Source organism: Pan paniscus, chromosome 6, assembly GCF_029289425.2.
Source record: "Pan paniscus chromosome 6, NHGRI_mPanPan1-v2.0_pri, whole genome shotgun sequence".
Classification (NCBI taxonomy): Eukaryota; Metazoa; Chordata; class Mammalia; order Primates; family Hominidae; genus Pan; species Pan paniscus.
The window spans coordinates 140,475,234-140,494,830 of record NC_073255.2 but is presented as its reverse complement, the minus strand read 5'-3'; the positions used below and the strand labels follow the sequence as shown (position 1 = coordinate 140,494,830).

Here is a 19,597-nt window from a genome sequence, read left to right as displayed (position 1 = left end):
TTAGTGATAATACCAAGGGAACATTAACATTCCTCTGCCCCATCTAATAAACCAGCTAGATACAACAGGTTTGAAGGAAATTGCTGTCGTATTAAATATAGAGTTTGGGTTTTAAAATGTGTACAGCTGAGGCCAGGCACAGTGGCTCATGCACTTTGGAGGCCAAGGTGGGCGGATCACCTGAGGCCAGGAATTCAAAGACCAGCCTGGCCGACATGGTAAAACCCCATCTCTACTGAAAATACACAAACTAGCCGAGCGTGGTGGCACATGCCTGTAATCCCAGCTATTTGGGAGGTTGAGGCACAAGAATCACTTGAATCCAGGAGGCAGAAGTTGCGTGAGCCGAGATCATGCCAGTGCACTCCAGCCTGGGTGACAGAGCAAGACTCTGTCTCTAAATAAATACATTAGTGTACAATTGAGAGAGAATAGTTGTTGTAGCATTTAGAATTGGCAATTGTTTTTAGGAAATATGGTGTGGTAGAAACATAGGCTTTGAGGTCGTAGGCCTGATTTCAAATTCTCACACTGCCACTTAGAAGCTTGTAAAATTAAAGCCAGATAATTTTAACTAAAGAGGAATTTTGAGAAGTATATATTTTGATGTAGCTGCTTTAGGAAGTTTGCATCAAAGCAACTTTATCAAAAGAGGAAATAACTGAGTTTTGTTAGTAATGTATGACAGACATCCCTGACTTCTAGCTCCACCCAGAATTTCTACCCATTCATCCCATCTTTGCCTTTCATCCCATTCATGAGCTAGTGCCATCCCTAACCCTTACTCCAACTCTAACCACTGCCCTATATCTGAGCTTCACTCCATTGCCAGCCCCTAATAATGAACTATTAGTTGGGCATAGAGTGAGAACACCAGTCTTGCACATTCTTTTATAATTTCTAGAAGGTGACGTATTTTAATGATTTCTTTTTTGAATTACCATACCTGTTCCCATATCAATCAAAACAGTAACATCAAAAGGCCACATATTCAAGGAAATTTGTTTAGCCTCTTTGAGCCTGAGTGGTTTTTTTTTCTTTGCACCTTATCTTTTTTAATTTTTTTCTTTATTTCTTCTAAAAAAAGGGGGATACATGTGAGCCTGAGGTTTTCATCTGTAAAATGGGAGCAATGGTACTTACTCTCAAAATTGTCATAAAGATTAAATGAGATCATAGATAGCAAATACCTACCATGAGCCTGCCATTTCCATTCCCTTCACTGTCTCATTGAAAGGAAGAAAACTGGTATCTATAAGGTCCACATAATGAGCAACTTTTTTGAATTTTAGAAGCTAACAGATGTTATTTTGCCTGAGCAATACAAAAGAGCATTCTCTGAAATTTAAAGAGATCAAAAAAGAAATGTTAAATAAAAGCTTTATTGTATAAACTAGATTTGGTTGAGGGAGAAGGTTGAAGCGTTGTGCAACAGAAAGCTCATAGTGGTGTACTTATTTTTGCCAGTACTTTCCTATCTAAATGCCAATCACCATCACTACACAGATGGATTACATTCTAGCAACACTGAATATGTTATCATAGAAAGTATTTTGTGAATGGTGAGTGATTAGGTTACTAGGAAATCCCATACCTGAAGGATCCTAAAAGCCTGTTTATCTCATAATGTAATTTAAACACAGTTCATTTGCAATAAAAAGGTAGAAAAAAGTACTATGACTCTACTAATAATTAAAGCAAGAATTAAGATAAGAAAAGCTATAGTTTTTGTTTATCATTAATGTTGTGTGAGGAACAGCAGATATAACTAAAAGATTTAAAGATGGATACCTGTAGAAATGTTCGAAGGGCCTCTTGGGTACTTTCATGGGCATAAAAGACAGAAGGTACTCATTCCTTATGTCTAATTTTATTTTTTTTAATTATAGCTTTCTTTTTTTTAAAACACAAGTAAATCACTGGTACTAGTCATCCGTTGGTCATTTTTTAGAGAAAGAAATTTCCTAAAGTAGTGAAAGTACAAAGAAAGTAAAAGAGCAACATGAAAAAAGTGAAATCAGCTGTGAATTAGAGAAGGCATGAGGATGCCAGGCACGGTGGCTCACACCTGTCATCCCAATGGGAGGCCGAGGCGGGTGGATCACCTGAGGTCAGGAGTTCGAGACCAGCCTGGCCAACCTGGTGAAATCCCGTCTCTACTAAAAATACAAAAAGTTAGCAGGGCCTGGTGGCGGACGCCTGTAATCCCAGCTACTTGGGAGGCTGAGGCAGAAGAATCACTTGAACCTGGGAGGCAGAAGTTGCAGTGAGCCGAGATCATGCCATCGCACTCCAGCCCGGGCAACAAGAGTAAAACTCCGACTTAAAAAAAAAGTAGGGTGGGACATGAGGAAAAAAGGGTAACACTGAGTGGTATGTGACGATGTGGTGGGAGGATCTTTGAAGCCTGATTTTCCACACCAGCATGATCAGCCCGAGAGAGTAGGAAGCTAGAGGTGTAAAATGAAGAGAACAGTTGCAGTGTGGGTGGCCCAAGTCAAAGGGAATTGACAAATGCTACATGTTCAGGACATTTTAAAAGTATATGTTCATATTTCATGGGGTATTTATGAGCATGAACAAGAAAAAATTATTTGTATATTTTATGAGAAGCAGCAGTCACCCAGGCAAAAATCCCAGATTAAAAAGGATCCTAAAAGCCTGTTTATCTCATAAGTTAAATACAGTTCATTTAGCATAAGAGCTAGAAAATAGTACCGTGGCTTATTAACAATTAACCAGTAATTTAGTATTATATTATTATATAATAATGTGACAGAACTGAATGCTAGGTGGAATTTTAAGTTACAAAAGATGGGTTATTTGTTAAGGTACGTGTAGGTTATAAGGACCATCAGGAATCCACAATAATGTGTAGTAATGGGTAACTCAAAGAGTTTTCCAAAATGACCTGGAGAATGACCATCAGAGCTCATGCTGCACAAACCTGCTTCTGTAGGGACGTTCAGGCCCCAGAAGGATCTGCACACAGTTAGCAAGCATTATACCACACATTTTAAAATGAGATCTACCTCTCCTTCTGCTACCTTTTGGTTAATTTATTGAAATAGGAATATGTGTTTGCAGAGGTTTGAATCAGAATCTTTTTTTTTTTTTTTTTTAGATATATATATATATTTTTTATTATACTTTAAGTTTTAGGGTACATGTGCACATTGTGCAGGTTAGTTACATATGTATACATGTGCCATGCTGGTGCGCTGCACCCACTAACTCGTCATCTAGCATTAGGTATATCTCCCAATGCTATCCCTCCCCCCTCCCCCCTCCCCACCAGAGTATGATATTCCCCTTCCTGTGTCCATGTGATCTCATTGTTCAATTCCCACCTATGAGTGAGAATATGCGGTGTTTGGTTTTTTGTTCTTGCGATAGTTTACTGAGAATGATGGTTTCCAATTTCATCCATGTCCCTACAAAGGATATGAACTCATCATTTTTTTACTACATGCAGATCTTTATTCCTTTAGACCAATCTTGGGAAACTAGTCATTGTTTGCCTGATACTAATGTAAGGATTGTGTTGTTGGTAAACATGAGCAAAGGAGGAGTCAGATTAGTGCCTAAATGCAATATTAGATAGCTGTATTCCTTGGTTTACAAGGAAAAAAATTACTGACAATCTTTTATAAAATGAATCAACCTATAGAATAACAGCCAAGTAAATTTTGTTAGGATTTTCCTTTCACGAAACATTAACCTGTAGCTTATACAGAAATTTTGTCTTTTAAATAGTTTATTAGCAAGCTTAGAGTATTCTTGGAATTGTTTCTTACAAAGACTCTTAAAAAGAGCAGTAAATCAACTGAAATTGTACTGCTGAAGGAAGTCAGTCCGGGTGAGATGGCTCCCAGGAGCCACCTCAACGACCATTTCACAGTAAATGATTGTCTAGGAAGCTTAGCAGATAGATAGGTAAATACATTGAGTGGCAAATGGAAAAGTCACTTCCTATTATTCTCAACAGCTGTGAAGAGTATTCTCAGTATTGAAGACTTTTGGTGCCTCTATAAAATTGCTAACATAATGGAATAGATTTATAAGTGAATTTCTAAGCTAGAGCCTATTTATTTAGCTTTTGCACCATGAGGATTTCATTACCTGAAGTTTTTCATTTATTGATAGACTAATTTATACATTCAGCTATTTATTGATTGATTTACAAGCACTATTTGTACTAAAAGTGTAGCAGTTAGTGTTGGAGACGAAGATAGAAAGGCCCTTTGCTTGTGGACCTTACATTCTAGAGGGAAATAACAAGTATTCAAATTCATAATAATATTCCAGACAGTGATAAGTGCTGTTAGGGTAAGAGAAATGGGGTTTTATGTGGCAGAAGTGGAGAGTGGAGCTATTTTAGGTAAGAGGGTTAGGGAAGCCCCCTTGGGAGGCATTACAGTCTAGAATAATGAAAGAAACAACTATGTAAAAGTATGGAAAAAGAGCTTTGCAGGCAGAGGGAACAGCAAGGCAGATACCCTGAGGCAGCCAAGAAACTAGATCATATAGCTTCATAGGACAATATAAAGATTCTGGATTTTACTCTAGTGTTACAGGAATCCAGCAAATAATTTGGAGCAGGGGAGTGATGTAATCTTCCTTATGTTTAAAAAATATTTGTGGTTGCATTGTGGAGAATAGGGGTAGAGGATAATAGAAGGAGCAGTAGAAGGAGCTCAGCTAGGATGCTAATAATGTCATCTGCATGTTCTTAGGATAGGATGGTGGCAGTGGATGAATGGACTATTTGAAGATATATATTAGAGGATGTAGTAATGATCAGGACCTGCCTAAGGGATGGATTTAATGGCCATATTCTAAAACTTATGCCATGTTGATGTCCACGGGGTTAATTTTTAAGTCATGTATTTCTCCAAAGTTAGAGTTCTCTAAAAATTTTCTTTTGGACTAAATAGCTGAGTGAGGTTTCAGAAGTAAGGAGACAGACCGCTGAACAAATTAATGGCAAGAAAAGTCTACATTTGATGGTTTAGATTTGTGCTTCTTTCTGGTTTGTTGAAACAGGAATTTAGCAGTCTGAGACAATTATTTTTATTTTTATTTTTTTGAGACAGAGTCTCACACTGTTGCCCAGACTGGAGTGCAGTGGCACGATCTCAGCTCACTACAACCTCTGCCTCCCAGGTTCAAGTGATTCTCGTGCCTTAGCCACCTGAGTAGCTGGAATTACAGGCGCCTGCCACCACACATGGCTTATTTTTGTATTTTTAGTAGAGACAGGGTTTTGCCATGTTGCCCAAGGTGGTCTCAAACTCCTGGCCTCAAGTGATCCACCTGCCTCTGCCTCCCAAAGTGCTCAGATCACAAGCATGAGCCACGGCACCCAGCCTAGTCTGAGACAGTTATTTTCTATGGACAGTGGTTCACAAAATCTTGATAGGCCTTGGTTGAGCCATGTGGGTCAGCCTCTGCAGCCTCCTCCCCTGCCTTGCTGCCTTTCACTCAGTCTACTCCAGTCACACTGCACTTCCTTCTCTCTACACCAACAAGCCAAGCTCTTTCCTCTCCCAGCACCTTCGTGTGAACTGTGCCTCTGCCTAGGAACCTCTTCCATTACTCCTTTTAGGCACAGTGCTTGCAGCCTCCAAGCTTTCCAGGAGACTGGGAAAAGTCCAAGGGCTGCAAAATTGTGTATTATCTCAAAAATGTGAGAAGAAACTCACCAAACTAAAATGAATATATTTTAATTAAATGTCTACAAAATACAACATTAGGCTAACTTCATTAATTGCTAAATTTAATATTCATAAAATTTCAAGATGGAAATAATTTGGTCAGATTCCTGAGTATGCTGAGAAATCACAGCCAAAAGTATATTAAATGCATTACTAGTAGCCAAATAAAATTTAAAGGCAATGTTACAAAATCCATTTGACTACTTTTTGCAACCCAAAATACTTATATTTAACGTGAGACATAGGTGCATTTTAATATGTTTGCTGTGAAGTGAGATGAAATTTCAAAATTAAAAGTATCGAGGTCCTACAAAAGTCTTAAAATGACTCTGTTTGAGTATGCTCTAAATAAGGCATGTGGTTGCACAGAGTTGGAAGGAAAAAGAAAGATAATTTCAAAGATTCCTCGTGTATTTTCTCTCTCCCCTCCATGCTAAATGTTTTCAGCCAGGGCTGTCAGGCCTGACTACATCAACCAGTGTGTTCTGTTCTAAAAGGAAGTGATGTTCAAGGAAATAGAGGAGACAGAAAAGAACTGAGAGAGACAGGAGTGTATTGAAAGGGCAAATCCTAATGATAAGTGGTATAAATGTGGATCAGGTTAGGCCAGGCGCGGTGGCTCACACCTGTAATCCCAGCACTTTGGGAGGCTGAGGCGGGCGGATCACTTGAGGTCAGGAGTTCAAGACCAGCCTGGCCAACATGATGGAACCTCATCTCTACTAAAAATACAAAAATTAGCTGGGTATGGTGGTGCACATCTGTAATCCCAGCTACTTAGGAGGCTGAGGCAGGAGAATTGCTTGAACCCAGGAGGCAGAGGCTGCAGTGAGCCAAGATCGTGCCACTGTTACTCCAGCCTGGGCGACAGATGAGACTCCATCTCAAAAAAAAAAAAAAAAAAAAATGTGGATCAGGTGAGTTATCTTCAACCAAAATCAAATCTGGAGATAATGTGGATGCAACATAAGAAAAACAGGAGTCAGGGAGTTATGGATAGCCTGAGATCAGAGATGAATTGAAGTTGTGTTAGTCCATTCTCACGCTGCTGAGGAAGACATACCTGAGACTGGACAATTTATAAAGAAAAAGAGATTTAATGGACTCACAGTTCCACGTGACTGAGGAGGCCTCACAATCATGGCAGAAGGCAAAAGGCATGTCTTACATGGCAGCAGACGAGACAAAATGAGAGTCAAGCAAAAGCCTTATAAAATCATCAGTTCTCATGAGACTTACTCACTACCATGAGAACAGTATGGGTGAACCCATCCCCATCATTCAGTTATCTCCCACTGGATCCCTCCCACAACACATAGGAATTATGGGCACCACAATGCAAGATGAGATTTGGGTGGGGCACAGCCAAACCATATCAAAAGTTGTGGACAGAAGCAGGAGGAGCTGGAAACAGCTAAGGCTCTTCTGATCACCTTCATTCCCACATTAGTCGCAGGGAAGTGTTGCCCCTGACAACTCCTCTACAAACACACACACACACACACACACACACACAAACACACATATACACACACTCTTACTTTCCTGACAAAAGATGGGCGGGCACCACGAGAGCTGTGAGGATTGATTCTTCCCTAGGTGCATGGTCTCCTGCAGTCGGTCCCTCTCTGACCCTTGGTCTCCCTCTTTCCCTTCTTCTCTGGGGTCCACAGCCCATGCTGTGCTTTGCACTGACTCCCCCTCCAGCAGGCACCTAGCAGAGGTTTGCTTTTTTGTCCACAGATTGCTCCAGCTGACGCGCATTTTCTAAAAATGCCGTGACGTGGGCAAAATGAAGACTCATTAACATAAACTTGACAGAAATCTTTGAAACCATGATCTCACCAACAAATTTCTATAAACTTTAAAACTATATATTTGTTAAAGTTTTTGGAATTAGCTGCTGGCATCTGGAATGTTGGGTAAATTGGCCTAGTTCCACAGGAGACACAGGCGAGTGGCCGGGCTGAAAATGGAATCTGGACTTCAACAGAAGGGGTGGAGGAGCTGCTCTCTGTGGCTTCTGAAAGAATCTCCCATCCCACAGCAGCACTGCTGTAAGTGCACATAGCCCAGTTAGAAGAAGAGACAGCATTCATTTGTGGTCATCATGGCCATTGTGTACAGACAACCTGAACCTCACAGTGGACACATTCCCCCCAATTCTATCTCCCATGAAGTTATCTGACCCTTGAGAATAAACTGCCACTAAGCACCCAATTTGATGTGAGTTTTCATTGGATAGCATCTTTCTGTAAATGCTGAATTTTTTTTTTTTTAATTTGAGATGGAGTCTCACTCTGTCGCCCAGGCTGGAGTGCAGTGGCGCAATCTCAGCTCACTGCAGGCTGGTTTCATGCCATTCTCCTGCCTCAGCCTCCCAAGTAGCTGGGACTACAGGTGCCCGCCACCATGCCTGGCTAATTTTGGTTTTTTGTGTTTTTAGTAGAGACTGGGTTTCACCATGTTAGCCAGGATGGTTTTGATCTCCTGACCTCGTGATCTGCCCACCTCGGCCTCCCAAAGTGCTGGGATTACAGGTGTGAGCCACCACACCCGGCCAGTGTAAATACTTAATTAACAGCAGCCAAGAAACTCAACTTATGCTTTTTACTGGCCTAAAAGTTTATCTAGCTTTAAGATTCTAGCCCTGAATTGAATAACTTATGTGTAAATTTCCAAACTGAGAGAATGGGAATGGGAATGAAAAAGCTGAAGAATATACACTGTGAACTTTAAATAGGAAAGGTAAAGATAAGCAAAACAACACAGGTGCTAGGGACAAAAAGTATAAAAAGAGCCTGAAACAGATGCTGAGAAGTACATGTATTCCAAAAGATTTTTGATTCCTGACATAACCCAAAAATCTTAACTAGATGAATAAGAAGTTGTCTATCCACTTAGAAATCCATAAAGACATTTTAAATGAAGTATTGGGTAAATACATGCCAAAATGCATTGGTAGAGAGATTCCAAATTTGTTTGGAGCTGTAGCTTCTGCCTCTTCTACGCAGAAGGAGAGGCTAGAGACCAGTAACAGGTGGTACTATCAGAGGCAGAAGCCCATGGGAGGGTAAAATCAGTGTCTCCACACATTGAATACCATAGAATGGGGACCATCATGGAAAACCTGTTCAACTTACAAACGGAAAATTACAACCACAATAATTTAGAGTGTTATTTTAATTTTCTGCTCTAGTCCTTGATGGATCAAGCAAACAAAAAATAAGTGAGAACATAGACAAATTAAGAAGGTAATTGTCTTAGTTCATTCGTGTTCCTATAAAGATTACCCGAGGCTGGGTAATTTGTAAAGAAAAGAGGTTTATTTGGCTCACAGTTCTGCAGACTGTACAAGAAGTACAGTGCCGACATTTGCCTGTGGTGAGGGATTCAGGCTGCTTCCACTCCTGGCAGAAGGAGAAGGGGAGCCAGTGGGTACAGAGATGACATGGTGACATGGTGACAGAGGAAGCAGGAGAGAGGGCAGGGAGGTACCAGGCTGTTTCTAAGAACCAGCTCTCAGGGAAACTAATAAAGCAAGAACTCACTCATTACCTCAAGGACAGTACCAAGCCATTCATGAAAGATCCACCACTGTGGCCCAAACATCTCCCATTAGGCCCCATCTTCAGCATTAGGGAACAAATTTCAAAATGAGATTTGGAGGGACAAACATCCAAACTATAGCAGTAATTAACAGGCAAGATTTAGTAGATAAAGATTGTACCCTACAAATAAAATGTATATATACACACGTATATATATAATAAATGTGTGTATATATATATATCTGAAAGGAATATATATATATATCTCTGAAAGGAATATATATATATATATCTGAAAGGAATATATATATATATATATCTGAAAGGAATATATATATATATATCTGAAAGGAATATATATATATATATCTGAAAGGAATATATATATATCTGAAAGGAATATATATATACACATATATATACATATATCTACACATATATACACATATATGCATATATATACACACACATATATATATAGATTCCTTTCAGATGTCCAATAGACATTTATGAAGATATCATGAACTAGGCTTAGAGACAGTCTCAAAAGATACCAATAAAACATGACACCAGAATCAGGGACTATAACAGTCACATATTCCACTACTTAAAAGTTTTAAACTTGTGTTTCGGGAGGACAAACCCCCCTAAAGAAACAAAACATTACAACAAATTTGAAACAAGGGAATATTTTCAACACATATGACAGACTATATATCCTCAATGTGTAAAGAACTCTTACAAATCAGTAAGTAAAAATAAACCCACTTTAAAAATGGGCAAAGTCCATGAAAAGGCTTCACACACACACACTATATATGTAGCCAATAAACATGAATAGCTTCTAAACTTCTTTAGTAATCAAAAAATGTAGATTAAGAGAGTGTAGGCGTAAAGTGACCAAAATAAAAAGTTCAGTATTGACAAGTAGTAAGCAGTGGCACCTCAGTCATTGTTGATGTTCTTGGTAAATGTAACTTGGTGCAATCTTTTTGGAGGGGCAGCTTGACAATAAGTGTCAACTTTTTAAGTGTGTATTTGCTTTAACGAAGCAATCTGCTTTTGGGAATTTATCCCAAGAAAATAATTGGACAAGTGCACAAAGATATACAAGGATGTATATTATAGAAGCATTTCTTATAATAGTAAAAAGTGAAAACAACCTCACCAACTTTTTATAATTGAAGATTGGCTTGATTCATTAAAAATCAAAATGTCTCACCATATTTTGTCAATATAGAAAGATGGCAATTAAATGTTGTAAAAAGGAGTAAAGCATATTTACTATGATTTCATAATTTTTTAAAAAAAGAAAAGTATGTGTGTGTACACATGAGAAAAACTGTCTGGAAGTATTTTTACCAAAACATAACTGTACATTTTGTGGTCATCTCTAGAAGGTGGAATTGCCCATTTTTACCTTTTAAAAAATGCTGCTTTTATATTATCGGGTTGTTTTTTCCAATAAGTATACAATTTCTATAATCCACTAAAATAATATGGTTGTTTGTTTTGAAATGTAATATCATAGAAATAACAAGTGAGTTAAAATGCTGCCTTTAAGCCCACAACATCAACAAGTTTTTCTGCCTAATCTAGTAAACGTTTCTTTGATGATTACAAGAACATAACCAATAAAAGAATGATATCAGAGAGGCGTACATTCATTCACCTCTTCTTCTTCAGATGAATATAACTTCTGAATGGTATCAAAACAAAAACAACATTGTATGGCTCTTCTGTTTCTCTAGAAATAAGCTCTGCAGAGCTGTTTTTTCTGTGGGACCCTTGAAAATAATAGAATGTTGCTAAGATTTCTAAGAAATGTAAATATGGATGCATTAGCTTCTCTTATGGCACATGAATAGTGAGATTTCATCCATATTGACTTATATACTAAACCGCTCTTAAAGAGATGGGCTCAGTTGCAAAAAATGGCTCAGTTCCCTAAGTAGCTTGGCTCTTTGACATGAATTTGCTTTTAAGGAACTTTGTGGCTCAAGTATTCTACCACTTACTTTGGCTATGTGTCTCTGCCTTTCATATAAAAGAGCTTTTTTTCTGGAGATGGGAAAGAGGCTCTGGGAAAAATGCAGAAACTGATTTACTTAAGTGAAGATAACCTCAAAACCTTGTCGGTATTCATTACAGCATTTAAGTAACTATAGTTTTGTTAAACTTCCCTACTCCCCAGTTGAGGGACCTTACTCACATGCTCATTTTATTTAACAAACATTCTTTGGGAGCCTTTGATACACAGGACATAGTAGAAAGGACTTCAAAGGAGAAACCAGAAGGCCTAGTTTCTAGCTTTTTAGTAACTGTGTGACCCTGAGGCCAGCAACTCAGCTTCTCCATTTTCCTTCTCCATAACACAATGTTAAGGATCCCTAATGGTCTCCCAGAGGGTCTTGACTCAAAGGTCAAGTGAGATAATCCAGCTGTTAGAAAATCACGATGTCCAAAACAATGTGCTTCTGTGAGTTGTAGGCAAGGTTCTGAGGGCTTTAGGGGATGCAGAGATGAATAAGATATGATCCCTCCCTGTGGACAGGCTTCCGACCTGATCAAAAAACAGATCCTCAGCAATACATGAGATTAAGCAAGGGAGGGCGAGGCAAAGGAGCTGTAGTATGGACTAAGCAGAGAACTGTGGAGACTCAAATTCCACTAAGCTCTTATCCATTTGGCCAGTGTCATGGCCTACTAGCCTTCTTGGAGGTGGGAATAAAGAAGGCTAGAAAGGTAATCCTGTCCTAAGTGGAGTTATCCCCATTCTCTCATTAAATCTCGCAATTAGATGTAGGAGCTTTATTTTTGAGGCACCCTTGCAAGTCAATATAAATAAAGCCAAGCCTCCTGATTCCCAATGCCTTCTCTCTCCAGAATTTCTCCCCAAAATGCTGATGTGGGCTGTTCTTTTCTGTTCCTATGATTGTAACAGAAAAGAAGTTCAGCTTCATGTTTGCCTTTATAAATATGTCTTGATTTAGACAAGCAGCAAAGAGGAGCAGTTTTGTAAGTTAAAGGATCACAGTCTGTGAAATTCATAGCCTGTGAAAAAAAACAGACCCGGTATCACTGCCAGTCTTGAATAAACCAGAAACAATCAAGTAGACTAATGCTATGAATGATCTGGAGTTTAAAGTGCTTTTCAGTGTTATTTTGCTTCAGATTAAGGCATCAGGATAGATATCATATGGTACCAGGAAGTATGACAGATGTATCACTTAGAAATGCATTCAGCTCTAGATTACAACAAACACAACAAGAAAAGACTGACCGTGACATAAATGAAAGTAAAGAGGCTTATCTGTCATTTGTCACAAGCAGTCCTAGAATAGGCAGTCCTGGGCTTGTGAGCACCTTAACAAGGACACTGGGGACCCAGGCTCTCTCACTTTTCTGTTCCACAGTCTCAGCAGAGAGGTCTTTATCTAATAATGTTCCATTATTGTCACAAAATGGCTGCTGCCCCCTAGAGAGGAAAGATGACCATAGGAGCAACAGGGAAAAGGATATGGCAGCCAATTCCATTGATTCCCTTTTAAAACACTTATAATGAAAGCCAAATGGATAAATTCACCTTCCACCTTTTACTTATATCTCATTGGTGAGAACCCACTGCTGGACACATGGCCACCCCTAGACCAATCACTGGATAGTGACTAAAAGGAAGAGGCTGTGACTGGCAGCTGGATCAGTCCACACCAAAGCATTTGCAATAGGAAATGGGAGACACCAAATAACTCTAGATTCCTATTCTACCAGTTGAACAGATACAGTTGCTAAGCAAAAATTTGGTTATCATTGTTTAACTGCCTTCATTTTGCTTATTTAATCTATTATTTTATGTAATTTTTATCTTGTTTCTCTCTTGGTGTCTTGGCACCTTTAAAATCTGTTATCAGCTATTCCAAAATAGCTCACAGAGCACATGACTCTCCTCAGCATTGAATACTTCCTCTCTTCAGCCAATTTCATAGTTACATTTGTAATCATGCAAACATTAGGTGCAGGCAATATTTATAAAACACAGCATTTCCTTCTGTTTCTGTATAGAATTATCAGGACACGAAACCATCTCAGAAGGGAGAAATTTACAAGATGCTGATTGTAAAAATAATCTTAAGTTATTTCAGAAATTGTCAGGTGGGGAAATACTGTTCATGGCGTGAGTGAGAAAGCATTGTTGGCTCTGTCATTTGCAGACCCTTCAGCCCATGTACTACCAGGCACTGTTAGGCTTTCTCCCCTGATGCCCAGGAGACTGGTGTATCTTTAAAGCAAACAATTTAAATGAAGCCTAGTTGGCTGCCTCTAAGTATCTTCCTCATAAAGGATTTTAGAGAGACATTTAACTCTTGAAGCTAAAAGCAATGCCTATTTCTTACAGAGATAAGCATTTGGGATTTCTTTTGCCTACTTAAAAGACCCTAGGAGCAGTATAGACAAGTGTGTGCCTCTACGGCTTACTATGATTTTTATTCTGTGTTGATTTCTTTTATTTTTCCAATATTGCTAAAAATTGCATTCTACAGCTTGATATTTTCCAGATTGCATCCTGTGGATCCAAACACATAACAGCAATCATGGTTTTATATTTTTAACATCAGAGTATCATTGCATAGTAACTGAAAGTTAGTGATTTGTAAATTCACTGTAAACAAAACAAAAATTAAAAAAATTATTCCAAACTGCAGTGTTTTTTCTCTCCCAATCTTACAGTAACAGAAAAACAAAGATATAGTGTCTTTGGTTAAGAAGCTTTAGAGTCAGGCAAAGCTGATTTCCCATTGAGTATCCCATTTACTAGCCCCATTTTCTCATCTGTTAAAAAGAAATAATTACTCCTACTACACAGAGTTACTGAAAGATGGAAGTAAGGAAAGTAATGTGGGTATTGTGTCTTAGGACATGGCCGAGATTCCACAAATGGTAGACATCTTTAACAATAATAATAAACAAGTTGTGGCATTTGCTGTCTCTTAACTGGATTTGCAAGACTGCTTCAGAATAGCGGAAACAAGTACTGTGATGGACAAACCTTAGTGTGATTGACCCTGGGAATATTTACATTGACTCATGTAACTATAATATAATATGTCTATATTTTAATCTTCTGTGATAGATTACAAGCTCCTGAGCAGTTTTCTCTTAAAAAATTAATTTGCCTGCCTTCAAACAGTTTGCAATTATGTAGTACTTAATTGGGACCCGTGACGTGAATTTTACTGATTTGAGACACAACCATTAAAACTATATTATGATGTTTTCAGTAAAGGCCATTTGAAAAATAAGGAAAACAAAAAGAAAATTGTAAATCGCAAATTTCCTGCCACCAAACACAGCTACTGCAAACATTCTGGTGAATTTCCTTCATGCATAATTTTACGGCTTTTTAAGACTTATTTCAGGCTGGGCGCGGTGGCTCATGCCTATAATCCCAGCACTTTGGAAGGCCAAGATGGGCGGATCACCTGAGGTCGGGAGTTCGAGACCACCCTGACCAACATGGAGAAACACTGTCTCTACTAAAAATACAAAATTAGCCGGGCATGGTGGCACATGCCTGTAATCCCAGCTACTAGGGAGGCTGAGGCAGGAGAATCGCTTGAACCAGGGGGGCAGAGGTTGCGGTGAGCCAAGATCAAAACTCCGGCTCAAAAAAAAAAAAAAAAGGCTTATTTAATCATATACATTTTAATGTGATTATATTATCTATAAGTATTTGAAAGATAGATAATGTTCTGTCAAGTGCTCTACCATTTTACTTAAGCCTTCCATTTTGACATTGACATTGTTACCAATTACTATTAGCAGTAATCCTGTAATACTTTTCGTATTTTATAAAAACTGTCTCTAAATTTAAAATTATTTTCTCAGGATAGATTTCAAGAAGTGAGATTAATGAGTCAAAAGGTTTATATTCATGAGCAATATATGAGTGGGTACCCAATTTTAGGTACATTTGACAACTGTAGATGTTAACTTTTTAAAAAAAGTTTCATCTTTGAAAGCTTGTTTCAAATTGCATTTATTAGATTGACCGAAATCCATTCTAGAATTTGGCAAGGTTTAAATAAGTAAAATGAAATTATTTTGGTATATAGTGTGAAGTGAAGACTTTAATTTTTCTCTAATACATTGTGTTTAGAATTTTCTGATTTCCATCTCTGTCTCTTTCAGTTTTACAGGAGATTCTAAACTTGCCTCAAGTATGCGCTATGTGGAAACACAATCAATGCAGATAGGAGCATCCTATATGATTCAGTTCAGTTTGGTGATGGGATGTGGCCAGAAATACACCCCACACATGGACAACCAGGTGAAGCTGGAGTACTCAACCAACCACGGCCTTACCTGGCACCTCGTCCAAGAAGTAAGTCTAGTTTCCTTAAACCTTGTAACAGGTAACCTTCTGCCTTTTACCTAGGAAGCCAAAAAAAAAATTACAGTTCTAGAAGTTTAGGTTTGGTTGAAAAGAAACAGTGTTATTTAATATTAGTAACTTAGAATTAACATAAAGTCAGCAAAGGATTACAAAAATGCCACATTCTTCACGACAGATATTAAAGAATAATTGGAAATAAAAAAGAAATGAAAATAACTTCCAAAACTGGCTACCCTCAAATGATGTTTTGAGTATTATTTTCTCTATCCCTCTTTCTTTATAAATGTGTCCCTTTCTTTATAAATGTGTCTTCATCTGTCTCTACCTATAGGTAGACCATAGTAAGAATGTGGTATTTCTTGTCTTTAGAAACAAAGAAGAAATATATACATCTTGGAATAAAATTCATACATATCCTAGCAATCTGCCATTGCAACAAATGGATAAATATCATAGTGAATAAACTAATTTTTACCAAATGCCAGTGTTATGATAACAGGCCTAAAAACAGAATCCTAATCCATGTCTGTTTGTATGTGCGAGTATTGGGAAATACTGAATTTCTTTATGGCACCTCATTTGAAATTATTTCTTACATAATTTTAAGACTTTCTATGAAGTTTTAGCTTCATGAAAAGAAAAATCATGGGTTGTTTCCATATCACAAATAGTTAAGATTATGACATTAGATTTCTCTGAGGTCTTTTTCACTTACAGTGGGTGAGTAGACATATTTCACCTGAGGAAAACAGAAGCTGGGTTTGATTTGTGCCTAACTTTCTTTCAGGAATGCCTTCCAAGTATGCCAAGTTGTCAGGAATTTACATCAGCAAGTATTTACCATGCCAGTGAGTTTACGCAGTGGAGAAGAGTCATAGTGCTTCTTCCCCAGAAAACTTGGTGAGATGACATCTTTAGATATGGCTGTCACTTTAACTTTGACTATCCCTTTTGATTCAATTCTGTCTCCATTGATTCAAGTATGACTTGAATATGAAGGCAAGTTAGGCACAATAGCATGATGTTTATTCTTTTTATTTTATTATCAAAAGACCAAAACCTTTCATTTATGTGAATGATATTTGAAAAAGAGAGCTAATGACAAATATGAAAATGTGGTTTCCAAACTGTCCTAGCCTTCTCTGACCTTCCTACTTGCCCCAGCTTTTTCTTTTTATGGGAGAACTCAATGAGTCGGTTACTTTCAGTTTGACATACAAAAAGGAATATAGGAATCTAGAAATTCAAGTAATTTGGATTGCAAAGCTGTTTTCTCATTGCAAACCCTTACTTTTGAAATCAAAAGCTTAATATACACCCTTTCTCTATTCATGTTTTTTCAGTAACACTAAAAATTATCTCCCAGGAAACAGAGGCCTCAGTAAACTAGGAAAAAAGTTAAACATTTGATAGTGTGAAAGAAAAAAGCACAATAGTTTTTTCCCAAATATTACCTTGTTTTGTGTTAGATTGATCACTCAAAAAGATGTAATATTTGGGGAAAAAGTTAAACAATTCCTGGTTCAGGATGAAATCACCCAAAGAAAAATCCTTAGACTAGAAATTAGAAGGCCTGAATTCTCAGTATAGCTCTACCAATGATTAATTAATCACGTGATCTTAACCATTCACAACCTCTTCAAGGCCAGGTCCTTGTAAGTATAATGAAAAGGTTTAATTACATGATCTTACAGGTCCCTCCAGTCCTGTAGTTCTAAGATTCTGTAATTTGTGCAGAAGAAAAAGCATAAAAGAGATAAGTATTATATTATTCTGTAGTATCTGCCTAACAATTGCTCTTTTGTAAAAAGAAAATTACTAAATAAACCTTCTCAGATTATTTTATATAAAAGTTAGACTCTACACAAAAACAATTGGTTAGATACCAACCTAGAGTTATTTTTATGCCTTTAGTTGAAGATTGAATTCCTGCATTATGTAAAAATGCCTATTTGATTATTTTGAAGGATGCATTATTATGTCAGTTGGAATACAATGCTTGAAATTTGATTTCCACAGATTTTTCTGTTTCCAACTGTGAGCCATTTCCTAGATACTCTACTAATGCTTTGTATAACAAGTTGCTACTTTCTCTAGCATTCTACTTTTTTATGTCTACTGCTGGGAATATAATCAAGAGTTTTATTTAATTTCAATGGTATTCCAAGCATATATGTCAAATGTATGCAAAACAACACTTCAAACAATGGAAATACTGGTCATACTCAAAGCAGAGCTACTGAGGTTTATTTTTTCATTATTTTACAATTAAGTATATTTCCCTCACATAAAAATTGTTTTTTACTCATTGACATGTGAAGCACACTTTCAAAATTATGATGGTAAAGTACTACTGATAGTGTATTTTTTTTTTTTTTTTGAGACAGAGTCTTGCTCTGTCACCCAGGCTGGAGTGCAGTGGTGCGACCTTGGCTCATTGAAGCCTTCATTTCCCGGGTTCAAGTGATTCACCTGCCTCAGCCTCCCAAGTAGCTGGGACTACAGGCATGCCCCATTACACCCAGCTAATTTTTGTATTTTTAGTAGAGATGGGGTTTTGTCATGTTGGCCAGGCTGGTCTTGAACTCCTGACCTCAGGTGATCCACCCACCTTGACCTCCCAAAATGCTGAAATTACAGGCATGACCCACCGCGCCTGGCCTAATAGTATATTTTAGAGATGTCTTTTTGTCCCTAGAAACATTATGAACTATTGTTCTTATTTAATGTAGCTTAGGCAAATTCAGAAAGTGTTGTCCTTATCAGAAAAGCCTTTGCAGGTTCTTTGACACTCAAATTGTGTGCTGCATTATTATTTTCTAGCTCAAAAGATAGCAACACCAAGCTGAAAGTTTTAGTATAGTCAGAAAAGGTTAATTGTCTTCAGTGTTAAACACACACTGAAAGGAAATATATTAACCCATAAGCGTTTAAATTCCCTGGAGTACCTGGCAGGTAGTAGTTGTGCTTATTGGACATTGGGGAATTAAACAGAATTTTAACTTGATGAGCCTCAATGTGCTAAAGATATGTTTTATTTTAAAGTATCTCTTTTAATAAATTGTTAATATTATGATGTTAGATAAATTTTCTACTAAATTATTCCCCAGACCATTTACCTTTAAGTATATGTAACAAGTAATTTAATTCTGCTTTTCCAAATTTCCTTCAAAGCCCTAGAAAAAAAAAGTGAAAATATTTTTTTAAAAACAATCCAGCAGAATATTTATCTTAACATTCCTACTGACTAATATTTAAACTAAACATTATTGCTACATTTCAAAAAAAATCATATTCTACTAGTTATTGTCATTTTTTTGGATCTATAATGCTTAAAAGCTCTGCCATAAAAATAAAGTATATTTACATTCCTTGGAAGTCTTGATAACTTTATTTATTTTGATAATTTTAAACCTTTGCAAATAGCAGGTTTTTCTCAAGCATTGGGGAAAGGGAATGCAGTTTGTAGCAGTGATCTTTTTTTGGCCAAATCTTTGTTCTGCCGTTTTGATTTAAACGTATGCAATTATAAATTGAATACATAAAAGCAAATGTGGTCCCTGCATTATCACATATTTGTTAACTTTGGGAAATGTGCTAGATAGGGCAACTTAGAATGGAAATACTGAATGTATATACCTGTGTAGAGAAATTATATTGTGTATGAACATTTGTTACCTAATGAAAATTAATTTTGTTTTTATGAGAGACATTTACATAAGAACATGGCCTGATGAGACCCAAACAGCTATCAGTCGCTGACTTCATAAACAAATCAACACCTAATGAGTGAATGAGTTTCAGAATAATTGGGTAAATGTAATTACAGGAACTCTGAAGGTGGAAAATACAATTTAGTCAGCCTTCATTTACCTTGATTCCTCAGGTAACCTAACTATGAAGAGATGATTCAATACTGTTTCATTTCAGTCTTC

The 19,597-nt window shown here is 37.4% G+C and overlaps 1 protein-coding gene across 3 annotated transcripts in view; it reads left to right on the top strand.

Moving 5' to 3' along the window:
* The window catches only part of RELN (reelin), a 520,521-nt gene that overhangs the window by 358,253 nt on the left and 142,671 nt on the right, over positions 1-19,597 (top strand). For all 3 annotated transcript variants that reach the window (XM_003825720.5, XM_055114793.2, XM_063606317.1), the window contains exons 21-22: positions 15,458-15,650; positions 16,450-16,562. In XM_003825720.5, coding sequence (XP_003825768.3) covers positions 15,458-15,650; positions 16,450-16,562 — 306 coding nt within the window. The remainder of the gene's footprint in view (positions 1-15,457; positions 15,651-16,449; positions 16,563-19,597) is intronic.